General features: G+C 43.6%; 1 protein-coding gene across 1 annotated transcript in view; it reads left to right on the top strand.

Annotated features, from left to right (window-relative positions):
• The first annotated feature begins 695 nt into the window (after window positions 1–695).
• Window positions 696–17,668, top strand: part of ttc8 (tetratricopeptide repeat domain 8) — a 32,994-nt gene continuing 16,021 nt past the window's right edge. Inside the window, exons 1-11 of the mRNA XM_089119991.1 lie at window positions 696–823; window positions 4,620–4,884; window positions 9,871–9,991; window positions 10,549–10,612; window positions 13,953–14,112; window positions 14,301–14,390; window positions 14,611–14,655; window positions 14,739–14,824; window positions 16,582–16,669; window positions 16,747–16,857; window positions 16,922–17,061. Coding sequence (XP_088976117.1) covers window positions 4,765–4,884; window positions 9,871–9,991; window positions 10,549–10,612; window positions 13,953–14,112; window positions 14,301–14,390; window positions 14,611–14,655; window positions 14,739–14,824; window positions 16,582–16,669; window positions 16,747–16,857; window positions 16,922–17,061 — 1,025 coding nt within the window. The 5' untranslated portion in view covers window positions 696–823; window positions 4,620–4,764. The remainder of the gene's footprint in view (window positions 824–4,619; window positions 4,885–9,870; window positions 9,992–10,548; window positions 10,613–13,952; window positions 14,113–14,300; window positions 14,391–14,610; window positions 14,656–14,738; window positions 14,825–16,581; window positions 16,670–16,746; window positions 16,858–16,921; window positions 17,062–17,668) is intronic.

The following is a 17,668-nucleotide window of genomic DNA, read 5'->3' as shown; positions in this document are numbered from 1 at the left end:
ACATTATTAGTGTGTGTGTGTGTGTGTGTGTGTGTGTGTGTGTGGATATTGTGTGCTCTGATGTCTCGTCACGCGTGTCAGTTGATGACGACATTAGTGTTACTGCATGAGCCTGTTTGTTTGTTTGTTTGTTACATTTTTAGGCAAACAGGTTTTCTGCTGCACATGTAAATCATGTAATATTAAGGATATGGTGAAACCACGGACTGTGTTTAAAATCATGCAGTGTTTTCACATGTGTGTGTGTGTGTGTGACTCCTCATGTGTGATGTTCACATCTGCTCTGATGCCTTTTATGGACACGATCCTCAGTTCAGCTTCACTTACACACACACACACACGCACACGCACACACACACACACACACACACACACGCACACACACACACGTAGTTTGTTTTCTCTCTCACCTGAATAAACACACACACACACACTGCGAGAGGTAGTGTGTTTGTTACCTTTGGGCAAGATGGTCAAATAATCAGGGTCTTTCTCACTTACTCTCTCTCTCTCTCTCTCAAACACACACACACACACACACACACACACACACACACACACACACACACACACACACACACACACACACACAGTGAGTTACCTTTGGGTAAGAGCAGTGATCAGGGTCACTTCCAGCCAGAACAGCGAACGCCTCATACAGCTCGTCTACTGCACACTGATCCATCATCATCACACACACACACACACACACACACACAACACAGCAGAGACTGACGAAACTTCACTTGGATCGGCGTTCGTAGATCGACTGGTAGAGACTATTTTTCCAAGATGGCTTCTTCCTGTATTCGCGAAGTTGACTGTGTGTATAAAATATCTGCTTATTAAACTGTATGGACACTGACAAAGTTCTCAATGCTTCGGTTTGAATGTAGGGACCCTTATTATGCTGTCGTGTTACTGTGGGGCTATTTTGAACCGTGTTAGTGGTAATAACAAGCGATTTTTATTTGTCATTACTCTATGCCCTATATACTAGCGTTATACTAGCGTTATAGGCTAAACTGTTTTTAGAGATAAAACTATTTACATTCGGCAATCATGAAAACAAATCTCAGATAACGGTTTTGACAATGTGTAATTAGACCAAAGGTTCATTTTGCGCCGGAGTTGTCCTTTAAGAGCATAATTGAACAATTTAAAGCAAAACCTGCTGCTTCAATATCTTCTAATTGGGAAATGTTTAAATATGAGTGTAGAAAATTCTCTATTCGATTTAGTAAACAGTTAGCAAAGGCAAAATCTTTAAAGTATACCTCTATATTAAATGAAATTAATCACATTTTAGGCAAGAAACAGACAAGTGAAGATGATAAAGTTAAAACGCACAACCTTAAAGAAGAATTAAATAATTTTTATGCAGAAAAAGCTAAGGGTGCCTTTATTAGATCTAGAGTTAAGTGGCTAGAATTCGGGGAAAAAAATTCAGCTTATTTTTTTAATTTAGAAAAGAAAAGAGGGAAGTCTAAGAAAATATTTTCTCTAAATATTGAGGGCAATTTGGTCACAGATGAAACTAGAGTTTCTAATTTTGTTTCCAATTTTTATTCACAGCTTTATTCTTCTTCATTTAATCCTCAGTTTGCTGATAGTTTTTTTGAGAGGGTTCAAGCATTCACACCTATTATAAGTTTTATAAGTATTATAAGCCTATTATAAGTGATGGAAATCGTTCGTCCTGTGAGATGGATTTAACTATGGAAGAGTTAGATAGAATTATCCAGAAAGCCCCCCTCAATAAAAGCCCTGGTCCAGATGGACTGCCTTTCGAATTTTATAGGACCTTTTGGCAAGATATAAAAAAGCTTGTTTTGGAAGTTTTCAAAGACTGTGTAATAAAAGGTGAATTAACTGAATCCATGAAGCAGGGTTTGATCACTTTAATCCCAAAGCCTAACAAAGATTCTCTATACTTAGATAATTGGCGCCCAATTACCTTACTTAATTCGGATTATAAATTGTTAGCTTCTCTTTACGCAAATAGATTAAAACCATGTTTAGAAGAAATTATTTCAGTTTCCCAATCTGGCTTTATGAAAGGTAGGCATATAGCAAATAACATTCGGCTTGTTTTAGATATTTTAGATTACAATGAATTGATCAACGATAGCCTAGTGCAATCATTTTGTTTTTAGATTTTTATAAGGCCTTCGATACGGTCGAGCATGAGTTCATGTTTGAATCGTCGCGCAAATTTGCTTTTGGCCCTTCCTTTTATGAGAATAGTTCAGACTTTTTACAAAAATATTAACAGCAATGTGTCATTGGTAAATGGTGTTTCTCCCCGGTTTACGATTAGTAGGGGCATCAGACAAGGGTGTCCTTTTTCACCTTTTTTGTTTCTATTAGTCACAGAGTTTCTTAATATTTTTATTTCCCGCTGTGTAGATGTTCAGGGTATTGTTGTAGCTGAACATACTTTTCTAATTAGCCAACTGGCGGATGACGCCTGTCTGTTTCTAAAAGATGAGAAACAGGTTCATGTTATTTTGGAAGCCTTAAAAACATTTTCTAATGCTTCTGGTCTCACTGTTAACCGAAATAAAAGTGAAATCATGCCTATTCACAGTATTGAAAAAGGTCATATAGAAGGCATTGAGGTTAAAAGCTCTGTTAGATATTTAGGCATTATAATAAGTAAATCTCCCAAAGATAGAATTTTAGATAACTTTTCACAACGGACAAAAAAACTAAAGAATGTCTTCAATTGCTGGCTACAAAGAAACTTAACTATTTATGGTCGTGTCTTGATATCTAAAGCTGAAGGCATTTCTAGGATTGTTTACCCAGCTTTGTCCTTAAATGTCAATCCGAAAACTTGATCATCTATCGACTCTATTCTTTTTAAATTCTTGTGGAAAAATAAAAACTGAATATGTTAAAAGAAAGACTTTGATAAGAAATACTTTGGAGGGAGGTGTGAATGCTTTGGACTTCAGTACTCTCAATCAGGTTTTCAAGATCGGCTGCCTGAATGCTGATTCTAGTTTGTTATGGTTCTACATACCTAAATTTATCTTTGAAAAATGTGGGGGGTTACATTTTTCATGGTCTTGTGATTTTAAATGTAACAAACTTCCGTTCAAGCTTGCTAATTTTCATAAGCAAGCCTTGGAGGCCTGTAACCTTGCCTTTTGCCACAATTTTTCCCCTCATAGGAGCATTATGGAATAATCAGTATGTGCTGTGTGGAAAAAAATCTATCTTTATTAAGGATTGGGTTGACAAAGGTGTTATTTTTGTTTTGGATTTGTTTAAGAAGGATGGCAGCTTTTATTCCTATAATGAATTTATCAATCTTTTTGGAGTGAATTCCTCACCTGCAGTTTATAACGGGGTTATTAATTCTATTTCTCCTAAACGTTTGCATATGGTTAGGTCATACTGTAGCTACAGAGCATCCGTTTGTGAAATGCCCCAGTTATCTATTGGAGGTTTGGAGATTTCCAATGGCAAATGTAACAATTTTTGGATTAGAAGATTTCTTATTAGGAAGATCAGCTGTCATCCCAAAGCCTTTTTCAAATGGAAATTAAATTATCCTTCTCTTTCTACCATTAATACATGGACTGGCATTAATAGGTTTCTGTTACCTAACAAGTGGAAGGAGCTTCACTTTAAAATTCTACAAAATTACTATCCCTGTAACTCTCTTCTTTCTAAATTTAAGTTGGACGTCTCTTCACTGCACATTCTGTAATTCTTACCTTGAAACAATACCACATTTGTTTTTTGAATGTGATTATGTAAAGGAGTTTTGGAAAAGAGTAGCCTGGCTAATTTTTTCTGCTTATTACAAACTCTTTACTTTTGAGGTTGTTAATGTGTTGTTTTTGACTTGGGACTCGGGGTCAAAGGAGATGGATGACAGATTAAAGCTGCTTACTTTATGCGGTGAATTTCATCTTCATAAATGTAAAGTAACTGAATCTAAGCCCAACTTTAAACTTTTTTGTGTTGATTTAAAATTATTTTACGACTCTCTTTGTTTATCAGCTAATAAGAAAGCTGCTAAAACGACTTTGTTGCTTAAAAAAATTATGGTTTCTTTGTAAATCACCTCCTGTATTGATGTGCTTGTTTCGTGATCTTTTTTGTTTGTTTGTTTTTTTGTTTACTGAACGGTCCCTTTTGTACTGCCTTGCTTACGTCGTCTTTGTGCATAATGTTTTTTTTATTTTTTTTTTTTATTTTATCTATTTTTCTACTTGATGTATCCCCTGTGCTTTGTGTTCAATAAAAAAAAAAAAAAAAAAAAAAAAAAAAGATGAAAGAGCTTTCCGGACCGCCGCAACACCTCACTTCCGGAGTTGGCATATTATGGCGGGAATCGTGTTGATGTAAAGGTGTTTTTGGAAACTGTTAGTTTCAAGAGTTGCATATTATGTGGAAAATATGAGCCAAAATATACAAATATAAAAAATATAATCCAAAATCAGCTTAAATTCTTAAAACGTTAATGTCACTATTATCATTTTATTATTGTCATCAAAGCGCATAATTGTTATGATTGCACTGTTATTTTATCTGACAACAGATTTTTTTTCTCAAATATTTTGTTATGTCTCTTAATGTGCATGTGTTTTTGTTGTGTTTAGTTGAGCACGTGCTTTATGCCCGCCCCCGCGTTGCCAGGGAAACGTTACGCGTGCTGACGTCACTGCAGCGGCACACAGGGCTCACTCGCTCGCCGGAGACGGCCAGGGTTTCTCGGCGAGATTTCTCTGTGTATTAGCGCGTGTGATGGAGGTGTCTGTGTCGATGGACCCGCTGTTCCTGGCCTGGAGCTGCTGCCGGAGACGCCAGCTCCAGAGAAGTGCTGATATCTGCTCGAAGATCCTCTCAGAGAGCCCGTTTGACCAGGTGAGCACAGTTAGCAGGCTAGCTGAGGATTAGCGCTCATAAGCGCATTATATATCTAACAGTTACTGTCGCGAGCGGTGTTTATTAAACTGGCTAATGTAACAACAGCCAGGTTTCAGTGATCATGTGCTGATTCACATCAGTGTTTGAAATATAAATGAAGTGTTCACACTCTTCTTCACTGTTGCTGTTTGCCAGGAGTCTGGTGGTGCTCAAGTGTCTGAGGTAAGGTTAACTGACTGTAGAGCAATGTTAGCCTTCTCAGATGTGCTATGTTCCCAGTGTTCCCAGTGTTATAGTTCCCAGTATTATATAGTGGCGTAGGCAGAAATTCAGAAATGGTATTTTGGGTGGGCCAGTGAAAATGTGAGTGGGCCTATAGGTTTTCATAAAAAAAAAAAACTTCCATTAATTAACTTTAGAGAGTAGAAAATTAATAGACAAACTGCAAAAACAGTAACACCTTCATATTCAGCAAATCATTATGTTCAACCAATGGGCTCTATGCACGGCGGTATTTCCGGTGAAGGATTAAGGATGCTCCATAACTTCCGCCGATCGTAGAGTACAATGCAATACCGAGAATTTATATTGAATTTTATACTCCATGGTTATACTAGAGAAACGTTAGTCACAAAAGCAGATAAAACAGACACCCCTCGTTGTGTTTATGCTTCTCTTTAAAATTATATTAAATAAACATAACTATATATAAAATTACATCTAAACGTATGTACGTTTCGTTTCAAAGACGGGAGGACAGTAGATTTTGAAGACTCTGCCATAATCCTGTTTTCCTCCGCTTTAATCTCCACAACCGGAAATGGACGAGCATCCTTGCGTCAAATTCGGAACTTATAAGTGCAGCGTGCATATAGCCCATAGAGCTCAATTCACCTTTGGCTAAGCCCCGCCCCCCTTAGTTACTATTGCTACATCCGTCAAACTTCACCTGCGCTCTGCAAGGCTTATGCTGTGACAGCTCTTCCTGATCAAATGTTATCAAACTTTTATAAAGCAGCAAATAAAGTGTCTGATAGAAGTAGGCAAAATGCGTTCGAAGGCTATATATTCAAGACATACAGGTGAAACACAAGAAACAACAAGGCATCTGAAATAGAAGCAAAAGCATAACGTTACCGCTCACAGTCAAAACATGTACCACCGCATTTCCTACTAATGGAGACGGAGGCTGGGACTGACAATATCAGGGAGCAACCTGTTCATGCAGAGCTGGGCAGGTCTCTATTCACTTCTACAATCGTTATTACAAAGCAAACGGACTACACGAATACTCTATAAGGTTGTGTTTATTAGCAGCGAAATCATAACCTAAAACATTATAAAACGGTCTAACTAGTATAACTTCACAGTCACAGTAAAGTTAGAAGTAAAAAAAGATGTGCTTGTTGATCTTTGAGGGGTTTATCTGACTGAGGACGTCCATACAGTTTAATCCAAACACGACACTTGTCACTGTCAGGATTTGACTTCGGTTTTTGGAAGGGAAAAAACGGACACCCCCCTCCAACCTCTCTGGGAAACGCGTATCTGTGTTACAAATGCCCGAGGCACAACGTTTAACCATATTTTGGATAAAACTACGATGGAAATAGCCTGCCGAGACCAAAAATATGAGACGCCTGTGTTGAAAGTCAATGAAGCACTGTGAAAAAGTGTCCGACCTCTGTGGGAGCTCATTCTTTGCTGCGCTGTGATTGGTCAATCTACATTCTAGGGCGTGGCTTAGCCAAAGGTGAATAAAGGCTGGACAAACCAGTGTAGACAATAACTTGTCTATTTTATTCAGGCTAGTCAGCAGTGCAAAGACAGTTCACCCGAAAATAAAGTAAGCTAAAATAATAATATCGTGGGTTAATGAGTCTGAAGAACTGGGCTGGGTGGACTCGATAGATGAAGGCAGGGCCGTGTCTCGCTTTTTCCAAATAGCACATTAAAGAAAGTTGTTTAGCCATTATTAGGGCGCCGCCGAGAGTTTTCCTATCGGAACCCCCAGCAACCATAGCAACCAATTATTATTATTAGTTAACCATAACGTTCGAGAGAGGGAGGCTTTCTACAACTTGCTTCGACAGTTGCATTTTATTCGGCAAAACGAATTAAACATGTCACAGCATTCAACAATAAATCAGCTATATATTATATTTTCTTAAATACATTTGAATTATAAAAATAAACTAAAAATGTATTTTTTTTATCAAACTTGCCTGGGCGGGCCAGTGAGTAGTGTGGGTGGGCCAGTGCCGCTACGCCCCTGGTATTATACTCCCATTATTCCCAGTGTTATACTCCCAGTATTCCCAGTGTTATACTCACAGTAATCCCTGTGTTAAGCTCCCAGGATTATACTCCCAGTATTCCCAGTGTTATACTCCCAGTGTTATCTGTTATACTCCCAGTATTCCCAGTTTTATACTCCCAGTGTTATCTGTTATACTCCCAGTGTCTCCTGTTGCTCTCAGAGAGTGAAGATGATGATGATAATGCTGAGAGTTGTGATGGTGTATATATGATGAAGATGATGATGAGGGGTTTTGATGGTTTATAGATGATGAAGAAGATGATGATGAGGGTTGTGATGGTTAATAGATGATGAAGATGATGATGATGAGGGTTGTGATGGTTAATAGATGATGATGAGAGTTGTGATGGTTTATAGATGATGAAGATGATGATGAGGGTTTTGATGGTGTATAGATGATGATGATGATGATGATGACGGTTGTGGTGGTTTATAGATGATTATGAGGGTTGTGATGGTGTATATATGATGAAGATGATGATGTTGTGGGTTGTGATGGTGTACAGATGATGAAGATGATAATGATGATGATGTTATGGTTGTGATGGTTTGTAGTTGATGATGATCATGTCGAGGGTTATGAATGCTTATAGATGATGAAGATGAAGATGATGATAAAGAGGGGTTGTGATGGTTTATAGATGATGAAGAAGATGATGGCTGGTCCCAGTATAGCTCATAAACCCTAAGTTTCTATTGCCCCCTGGTGGCTGGTCCCAGTATAACTCATAACTCCAGAGTCTCGATCGCCCCCTGGTGGCTGGTCCCAGTATAACTCATAACTCCAGAGTCTTGATCGCCCCCTGGTGGCTGGTCCCAGTATAGCTCATAACCCCAGAGTCTCGATCGCCCCCCGGTGGCTGGTCCCAGTATAGCTCAAAAACCCTGAGTTTCGATTGCCCCCTGGTGGCTGGTCCCAGTATAACTTATAACTCCAGAGTCTCGATCGCCCCCCGGTGGCTGGTCCCAGTAAAGCTCATAACCCCAGAGTCTCGATCGCCCCCGGTGGCTGGTCCCAGTATATCTCATAAACCCTGAGTTTCGATTGTCCCCTGGTGGCTGGTCCCAGTATAGCTCATAACCCCAGAGTCTCGATCGCCCCCCGGTGGCTGGTCCCAGTATAACTCATAACTCCAGAGTCTCGATCGCCCCCTGGTGGCTGGTCCCAGTATAACTCATAACTCCAGAGTCTTGATCGCCCCCTGGTGGCTGGTCCCAGTATAGCTCATAACCCCAGAGTCTCGATCGCCCCCCGGTGGCTGGTCCCAGTATAGCTCAAAAACCCTGAGTTTCGATTGCCCCCTGGTGGCTGGTCCCAGTATAACTCATAACTCCAGAGTCTCGATCGCCCCCGGTGGCTGGTCCCAGTATAGCTCATAAACCCTGAGTTTCGATTGCCCCCTGGTGGCTGGTCCCAGTATAACTCATAACTCCAGAGTCTCGATCTCCCCCAGGTGGCTGGTCCCAGTATAGCTCATAACCCCAGAGTCTCAATCGCCCCCTTTGGCTGGTCCCAGTATAGCTCTAAAACCCAGAGTCTCGATCGCCGCCCGGTGGCTGGTCCCAGTATAGCTCATAACCTCAGAGTCTCGATCGCCCCCGGTGGCTGGTCCCAGTATAGCTCATAACCCCAGAGTCTCGATCGCCCCCCGGTGGCTGGTCCCAGTATAGCTCATAACCCCAGAGTCTCGATCGCCCCCCGGTGGCTGGTTCTAGTATAGCTCAAAAACCCTGAGTTTCGATCGCCCCCTGCTGGCTGGTCCCAGTATAACTCATAACTCCAGAGTCTCGATCGCCCCCGGTGGCTGGTCCCAGTATAGTTCATAACCCCTATGTCTCGATCGCCCCGGTGGCTGGTCCCAGTATAGCTCTAAAACCCCAGAGTCTCGATCGCCCCCGGTGGCTGGTCCCAGTATAGCTCATAACCCCAGAGTCTCGATCGCCCCCCGGTGGCTGGTCCCAGTATAGCTCATAACCCCAGAGTCTCGATCGCCCCCCGGTGGCTGGTTCTAGTATAGCTCAAAAACCCTGAGTTTCGATCGCCCCCTGCTGGCTGGTCCCAGTATAACTCATAACTCCAGAGTCTCGATCGCCCCCGGTGGCTGGTCCCAGTATAGTTCATAACCCCTATGTCTCGATCGCCCCGGTGGCTGGTCCCAGTATAGCTCATAAACCCTGAGTTTCGATCGCCCCCTGCTGGCTGGTCCCAGTATAACTCATAACTCCAGAGTCTCGATCGCCCCCGGTGGCTGGTCCCAGTATAGTTCATAACCCCAGAGTCTCGATCGCCCCCCGGTGGCTGGTCCCAGTATAGTTCATAACCCCTATATCTCGATCGCCCCAGTGGCTGGTCCCAGTATAGCTCATAAACCCAGAGTCTCGATCGCCCCCCTTGGCTGGTCCCAGTATAGCTCATAAACCCTGAGTTTCGATCGCCCTCCAGTGGTTGGTCCCAGTATAGCTCATAAACCCTGAGTTTCGATCACCCCCTGCTGGCTGGTCCTAGTATAGCTCATAAACCCTGAGTCTCGATTGCCGTAGCGTTCACTACTGTGCAGACTCATGTCACTATGGATATGGTGTTCTGGATGGTGATGATGAGGGTTGTGATGATGATGAAGTGTATGATGATGACGATGAAGAGTATGATAATGATGTTTTAGGCGGCGTGGAGCTTGAAGACTCGGGCTCTGACGGAGATGGTGTTCGTGGATGAGGTGGAGGTGGATCAGGAGGGCATCGCTGAGATGATGTTGGACGAGAGCTCCATCGCCCAGGTGGCACGTGAGTGAACACATATTATACACACATCAACACACATTCAGTGTTGTCTTTCAACATGTTTAGGCCTTTACAGGAACTGCGCTTCTTTCCTCATTAGCGTTTTATAAGAAAGTGTCCTGCAGCTTTGGGTTTTTGGGCAGCACTAACCAGCAGCATTTTTGATCATTTTCACAGAAGTGTGGCCTTTAGAATATTTTGTTGTTTGAATATCTGAATAAACAATATATCCGAAGAAAGAATAGAGCCACTGCTTTTAAACAAAACACCCGTTTTATTTACCCGTTTTATCAACACTTGAATATGGGTAAGTTTCATTAAAAAAGCAACATTTTGAACAAAATGTGGAGAAAAAAACTTTTTCGTCAAAGACTATAACGTGCGTCAACAATGCTTCTACCGCTTGTTCCTACTGATTCTCCAGTGTTTTGATCAGGAGTTTGTGTACTCTCTCAGAAGTTGTGACAGCGCCCCCTACTGTCTGTTAGCCCCTGACGCAGATGTTCAGGGTATTCCATCTGGAGGAACTGACGATCTTACTCTTGTTTTGGTTTTGTCAGGTCCAGGAACATCGCTGAGACTTCTGGGAACGAGCCAGGGCGGAGCGCCCACTCCAGCTGTCAGGTGACCTCTAAACTCTGGTGTTTAAAGCTACACTGAAACCTTGAATATGATGGTGTGAGGCGTATCTGTCTCCACACTGATCTTCTTATCATTGCAAACGTCATTGATGACGCCAAAACTCCCCTCCTTCCATAAATATATAAATAATGAAAGAAAGAAAGACAGACAGATATCTGAATAACTAGGTGTCATGAGTAGGTCAGTCGCATATATGTTGTTTTGACTTATTCATTCATTCCCGTGTCTCCGCCTGTGTGTCCGCCTATTTGTCTGCCTATTTGTCCGCCTATTTGTCTGCCTGTGTGTGTGCCTTTTTGTCCGCCTGTGTGTGTGCCTTTTTGTCCGCCTGTGTGTCCGCCTGTTTGTCTGCCTGTGTGTCCGCCTGTTTGTCCACCTGTGTGTCCGCCTGTTTGTCTGCCTGTGTGTCTGCCTGTGTGTCCGCCTGTGTGTCTGCCTGTGTGTCCCCCTGTGTGTCCGCCTGTTTGTCTGCCTGTGTGTCCGCCTATTTGTCTGCCTGTGTGTCCGCCTGTGTGTCCGCCTATTTGTCTGCCTGTTTGTCCGCCTGTGTGTCCGCCTGTGTGTCCGCCTGTGTGTCTGCCTGTGTGTCCGCCTGTGTGTCTGCCTGTTTGTCTGCCTGTGTGTCCGCCTATTTGTCTGCCTGTGTGTCCGCCTATTTGTCTGCCTGTTTGTCCGCCTGTGTGTCCGCCTGTGTGTCCGCCTATTTGTCTGCCTGTGTGTCCGCCTGTGTGTCTGCCTGTGTCTCCGTGTCTCCGCCTGTGTGTCTGCCTGTGTGTCCGCCTGTGTGTCTGCCTGTGTGTCCCCCTGTGTGTCCGCCTGTTTGTCTGCCTGTGTGTCCACCTGTGTCTTCATGTGTCCGCCTGTGTGTCCGCCTGTGTGTCCGCGTGTGTGTCCACCTGTGTGTCCGCCTGTGTGTCCGCCTGTGTGTCTGCCTGTGTCTCAGTGTCTCCGCCTGTGTGTCCGCCTGTGTCCGCCTGTGTCTCTGCCTGTGTCTCTGTGTCTCCGCCTGTGTGTCCGCCTGTGTCTCCGTGTCTCCGCCTGTGTGTTCGCGTGTGTATGATTATGATTATTCTTCCGCAATAGACTCGATCACTCTCTATGATGAACAGATTGAATTTAGGCTTTTATTTACATAATAACATTGATCTGCAAACTTAGAAGGTTAAGTGAAGCTGATTGATGTGTGAGAATAAACCTCATTTGTTCCAGCAGAACCTTTTAAATGTTCATAATAATTTAATAAATATTCACTCTGCTGTTTATTTGTAGCATATTTTAATATGTTTGATGTTGTTCTTGTTATTTGTGTGGTTGACATAACCTCACAGAAGTATCATGATGTTTGATCTTGTTGTTGTTAAAGGGTTAGTCCACCCAAAAATGAAAATTCTGTCAGTAATGGCTCTCCCTCATGTTGTTCCAACCCCGCAAGACTTTCGTTCATCTTCGGAATACAAATTAAGATATTTCTGATAAAATCTGAGAGCTGGATCACTCCTCCATAGGCTTCTATGTAATTGAAACTTGCCAGCCCAGAAAGTTAATACATTGTTAAAATAGACCAAGTGACTACAGTGTCTAGACCTTACGTTTATCAAGCGACGAGAATACGTTCTATGTGCAAAAAAAAACAACAAAAAAAAATAACGTCTTTATTCTACTCTTTGTTTTCTTCTGTGTGGACCTCGAGTGAGTTCCCGAGAGCCACGACACACACACAGAGTCACCATGAATGTGTGAGATGACACTCATGATCATTTGATGAGAAAGTGTGAAAGGTAAGACATTCATTGTGGGACATTGGTGAGGCAATTTTACGTTTTCTCGTTGGTTTCTCATGATTCGGACATCCAGGAAATGCACATTTTAGAACCATTTTAAACATCGAGACCCATCTGTGTAATCTTCTCAGTTCTCACGCATGTCTCTCTCTCTGTGTGTGTGTGTCGTGGCTCTCGTGAACTCACTCGAGGCCCACACAGGAGAACATGAAGAGTTGAATAGTCGTTATTTGTGTTTTTTTGCCTAAAGAAAGTATTTTCGTCGCTTGATAAACTTAAGGTTGAGCCACTCTAGACATTTGGACTATTTTAACACTGTCTTTACTTACTTTTCTGGGCCGGCAGAATTAAATGACCCAGAAGCCTATGAAAGAGTGAGACAGCTCTCAGATTTCATCAAGTCAAGTCACGTCACTTTAATTTATATAGCACTTTTTACATTACAGATTGTATCAAAGCAGCTTCACAGTGATAACATGACAATAATACAACAAAGTTTGTTTGTAGAAGAAATTTGCGTCAACGTCCACCTTAAGTAAGGCAGATCAATAATATTGTTGAATATGAAATGTCTCCAACTAAGCAAGCCAAAAGCCAAGGCAACAGTGGAAGAACCAAAACTCCATCAGGGACAGACTGGAGAAAAACCCCTTGGGGAGAACCCAGACTCAGTCGGGGGCAGTTCTCCTCTGGCCAATGAAAGAACAGTGTGTGATTCGGGCTGCATTACAAGTCAGATTGGATCGAAACATTAAGAGAATTGTCCATTTCCATCTGTCTGTAAGTGGAAGTAATCACGCCGGTTTGGAGACGAGATGTTGAGGATCAGTGCCGATGGCTGTCGTGTCGATGAGGCCGACACTTAAGGATGAGTCGGGACGGGTCCACCAAAGAGGATCCCTCGGGATAAACAGAGAAACTGATATTAGCGTAGACGCCATCCTTCTTTTGATGTACATCAGGATTTACGGGACGTGTTCCCGGTTCCGGCTGATCTAAACTTTGCAGCCTAATTTGAGTTTAGGAAGTCTATAGTGTGTTATGTGTGTGCTAGGCCAGAGAGATGTGTGTTTAGTCTAGATTTGAACTGCCAGAGTGTGTCTGCTTCCCGGACAATGTTAGGAAGATTGTTCCAGAGTTTTGGTGCTAAATAGGAAAAGGATCTCCCGCCTGCAGTCGATTTAGATATTCTAGATATTATCAAGTGGCCGGAGTTTCGAGATTGCAATAGACGTAAAGGACTATAATGCGTTAAGAGCTCGCTCAAGTACTGGAGATAAACCATTCAGTGCTTTATAAGTTATCAGCAATATTTTAAAATGTATCCGATGTTTAATAGGCAGCCAATGCAGGGTTGACAGAACCGGGCTAATATGGTCAATCTTCCTGGTTCTGGTAAGAACTCGAGCGGCTGCGTTTTGAGGTTGGAACAACATGAGGGTGAGTAATTACTGACAGAATTTTCGTTTTTGGGTGAACTATCCCTGTAATGTTGTGTTTGGCATAAGTTCACCTGTACCTCACCTGTGTAATGTGCGCAGACCCATGACTCAGTCGGGGCGGCCCATCACAGGGTTCGTGAGACCCAGCACACTGACGGGCAGACCCGAGACGATGGAGCAGGCCATCAGAACCCCTCGCACCGCCAGCTCGGCCCGGCCTGCCACCAGCGCCTCAGGGAGACTCGTGCGGCTGGGAACGGTACGAGCAGGGCCAACCCTTCATTGCATTTGCGATAATATCACGATATGACGAAACAGGTTTTTTTTTAACCACAAAGGCTGTGATTATTACACTCTGGTACACTTTGTCACTTGACCAGTAACCCTCGCTTGACACACACGCACACACACACACAGCAGTTCCTGATCTCTGTGTCCTCATCTCAGGCCTCCATGCTCACACACCCCGATGGACCCTTCATCAACCTCTCCAGGATAAACCTGGCCAAGTACGCTAAGAGACCCAACATGGCCAAGGTAGGCTAGCCTAACGAAATCAGTTGCATGGCAAACTTCTTCGATCTTTCTGGAAAAAGTTACTTTGTGGAAGAAGTAATTCCTTTTAATTATGATGTAATGTAATATCTGTGATCTGATTATTACTAGCACATAATCATCCAGTCTTCGTCATGACTCGCTGAAATCTTATTTAAAATAACGTCATTTATTTACTCTGTCTCTCCCCCTCAAACACAAGACCTTGTTTGAATACATCTTTCATCATGAAAATGATGTGAAAAATGTAAGTATGTCTGGTGTGATGTTGTGGTCACAGCTGTTTTCTGTGTGTGTGTGACATTAACGCCTCCTCGTCCCCATGTGCAGGCGCTGGAGCTGGCGGCGGCGGCCACTGAGCACGCTCAGTTCAGGGACTGGTGGTGGAAGGTCCAGCTGGGGAAGTGCTATTACAGGTCAGCGGAGCTCCCCGTCACACTGCGTCTCACACTGCGTCACACTGCGTCACACACTGCGTCTCACACTGCGTCTCACACTGCGTCACACTGCGTCACACACTGCGTCTCACACTGCGTCTCACACTGCGTCACACACTGCGTCACACACTGCGTCACACTGCGTCACACACTGCGTCTCACACTGCGTCTCACACTGCGTCACACTGCGTCACACACTGCGTCTCACACTTCGTCACACACTGCGTCTCACACTGCGTCTCACACTGCGTCACACTGCATCACACACTGCGTCTCACACTGCGTCTCACACTGCGTCTCACACTGCATCACACACTGCGTCTCACACTGCGTCTCACACTGCGTCTCACACTGCGTCTCACACTGCATCACACTGCGTCACACACTGCGTCTCACACTGCGTCTCACACTGCGTCACACACTGCGTCACACACTGCGTCTCACACTGCGTCTCACACTGCGTCTCACACTGCGTCACACACTGCGTCACACACTGCGTCACACTGCGTCACACACTGCGTCTCACACTGCGTCACACACTGCGTCTCACACTGCATCTCACACTGCGTCTCACACTGCGTCTCACACTGCGTCACACACTGCATCTCACACTGCGTCTCACACTGCGTCTCACACTGCGTCACACACTGCGTCTCACACTGCGTCACACACTGCGTCTCACACTGCGTCTCACACTGCGTCTCACACTGCGTCTCACACTGCGTCACACACTAGCGGCTAAATTTTGGCGCTTTTCCACTGAATGGTACGGCACGGCTCGGTTCGACTCGCTGTAAATGGTACCACCTCTATTGAGGTTCCAAGCGTACCGTTCCGATACTGTCGTGAACACACTGCAGATCATTGATTGGTCAGAGTCAGCCAGAATCATCACTGCCAGCATCATTGTATTTGCAAGACATCTGACCCACTAGATTTAAATAGCTGTAGCACCTGTTTTAAAACACCTGTAATCCAACCCAAAAACTCTGTTTCATTCTTGGCGAAGAAGCCAAATGCTCAAATATAGCTGCAAAATTTGTAGCATCCTGTGAAGTTATCACGTCATTGCTGAGAAATATAATGCAGGTTTCAGTTGGGAAGCTTTATTATTTATTATAAGTCACGGGCAGAGGCTGAAAACCAGATTGTTTCTGTGTTCACGCAATTTATTTTCTTTACAAATAAAATTAAATAAAAAGTTCCCACCTCAATATAAAGCATTGAGCGAGCGCACACAGGCACATCTCCCTCATAAAACAACATTAAAAAGCTCATTTGTGAATAAAGGTGTCTTCCTCGCCTTGTGGTGGCTTGGAATTATCACACACACTCACTCTCACTCTCTCGCTCTCTCTCACACACTCATTCATTCTCACGCTCTCGCTCTCTCTCTCTCGCTCTCTCTCTCTCTCGCTCTCACTCTCACGCTCTCACTCTCACGCTCTCTCACACTCTCACTATCTCTCACTCATAGAGGTTGGATGTCCAGATATCGGATATGAATCTGATTTCAAACCACTTTTGGAAGTGGCTCGGAAAGGGTTAGGTAAATCAGATCTGGTGCGTATTTTTGAGTTTACTCGTGTGTAACCAATCCCGATCTGTGTCAGATGCCAGTAAAAGATCAGATTTTTGTGCCAGTGTAAACGCAGCCTGTTTTACAGAAATGTGTATGAAGCATTAAGAGATTTTTTTTTTATGTCAATGAAGTGTGAGTATGTGTGTGTTCGTAGACTGGGTTTGCACCGGGAAGCAGAGAAGCAGTTCCGGTCTGCGCTCGCTCAGCAGGAGTTCGTGGACTCCTACCTCTACCTGGCCAAGGTGTGTGAGGGTCAGTGCTACAGCTCAGGTGCCTGTGTCCCAGGAAGCCCAGTAAGAGTGTGTGTGTATGTGTGCAGGTGTACCAGCGTCTGGATCAGCCCATCACGGCTCTGAATGTGTTTAAGCAGGGCTTGGATCACTTCCCCGCCGAGGTCACGCTGCTCACGGGGATCGCACGCATACATGAGGTATATCTCTTTATCTTCACATCGCTGAACAAACTGTGGCTTGATCTGGCTAACTGTCCTCCAGGAAATGAATAACGTGATCTCGGCCACTGAATACTATAAAGAGGTCCTGAAGCAGGACAACACACACGTGGAGGCCATCGCCTGTATCGGCAGCAATCATTTCTACTCAGACCAGCCAGAGATCGCCCTGCGCTTCTACAGGTGACAGAGCTTTCTTTTACACTTCATCGTCCTCACACATGCATGTAACCAGCACAAACTCTCATGTGATCTGATGCTTTACAGCTGATGTGAGTGATGTTCAGATCTGCCTCTGGTCAGATAAACAGTAAAGTGATCAAAGTGATGGTAAACAGTAAAGTGTTCAGTGGAGGCTAACAGTAAAGTGTTCAGTTGAGGTAAACAGTAAAGTGTTCAGTGATGGTAAACAGTAAAGTGTTCAGTGATGTAAACAGTAAAGTGTTCAGTTGAGGTAAACAGTAAAGTGTTCAGTGATGGTAAACAGTAAAGTGTTCAGTGATGGTAAACAGTAAAGTGTTCAGTGATGGTAAACAGTAAAGTGTTCAGTGGAGGTAAACAGTAAAGTGTTCAGTTGAGGTAAACAGTAAAGTGTTCAGTGATGGTAAACAGTAAAGTGTTCAGTGGAGGTAAACAGTAAAGTGTTCAGTTGAGGTAAACAGTAAAGTGTTCAGTGATGTAAACAGTAAAGTGTTCAGTGATGTAAACAGTAAAGTGTTCAGTTGAGGTAAACAGTAAAGTGTTCAGTGATGGTAAACAGTAAAGTGTTCAGTGATGGTAAACAGTAAAG

This window comes from Pimephales promelas, chromosome 15, assembly GCF_988280905.1.
Source record: "Pimephales promelas chromosome 15, fPimPro1.hap1.1, whole genome shotgun sequence".
Classification (NCBI taxonomy): Eukaryota; Metazoa; Chordata; class Actinopteri; order Cypriniformes; family Leuciscidae; genus Pimephales; species Pimephales promelas.
The sequence above is the reverse complement of the archived record's forward strand: the minus strand, read 5'-3'. Positions and strand labels throughout refer to the sequence as shown.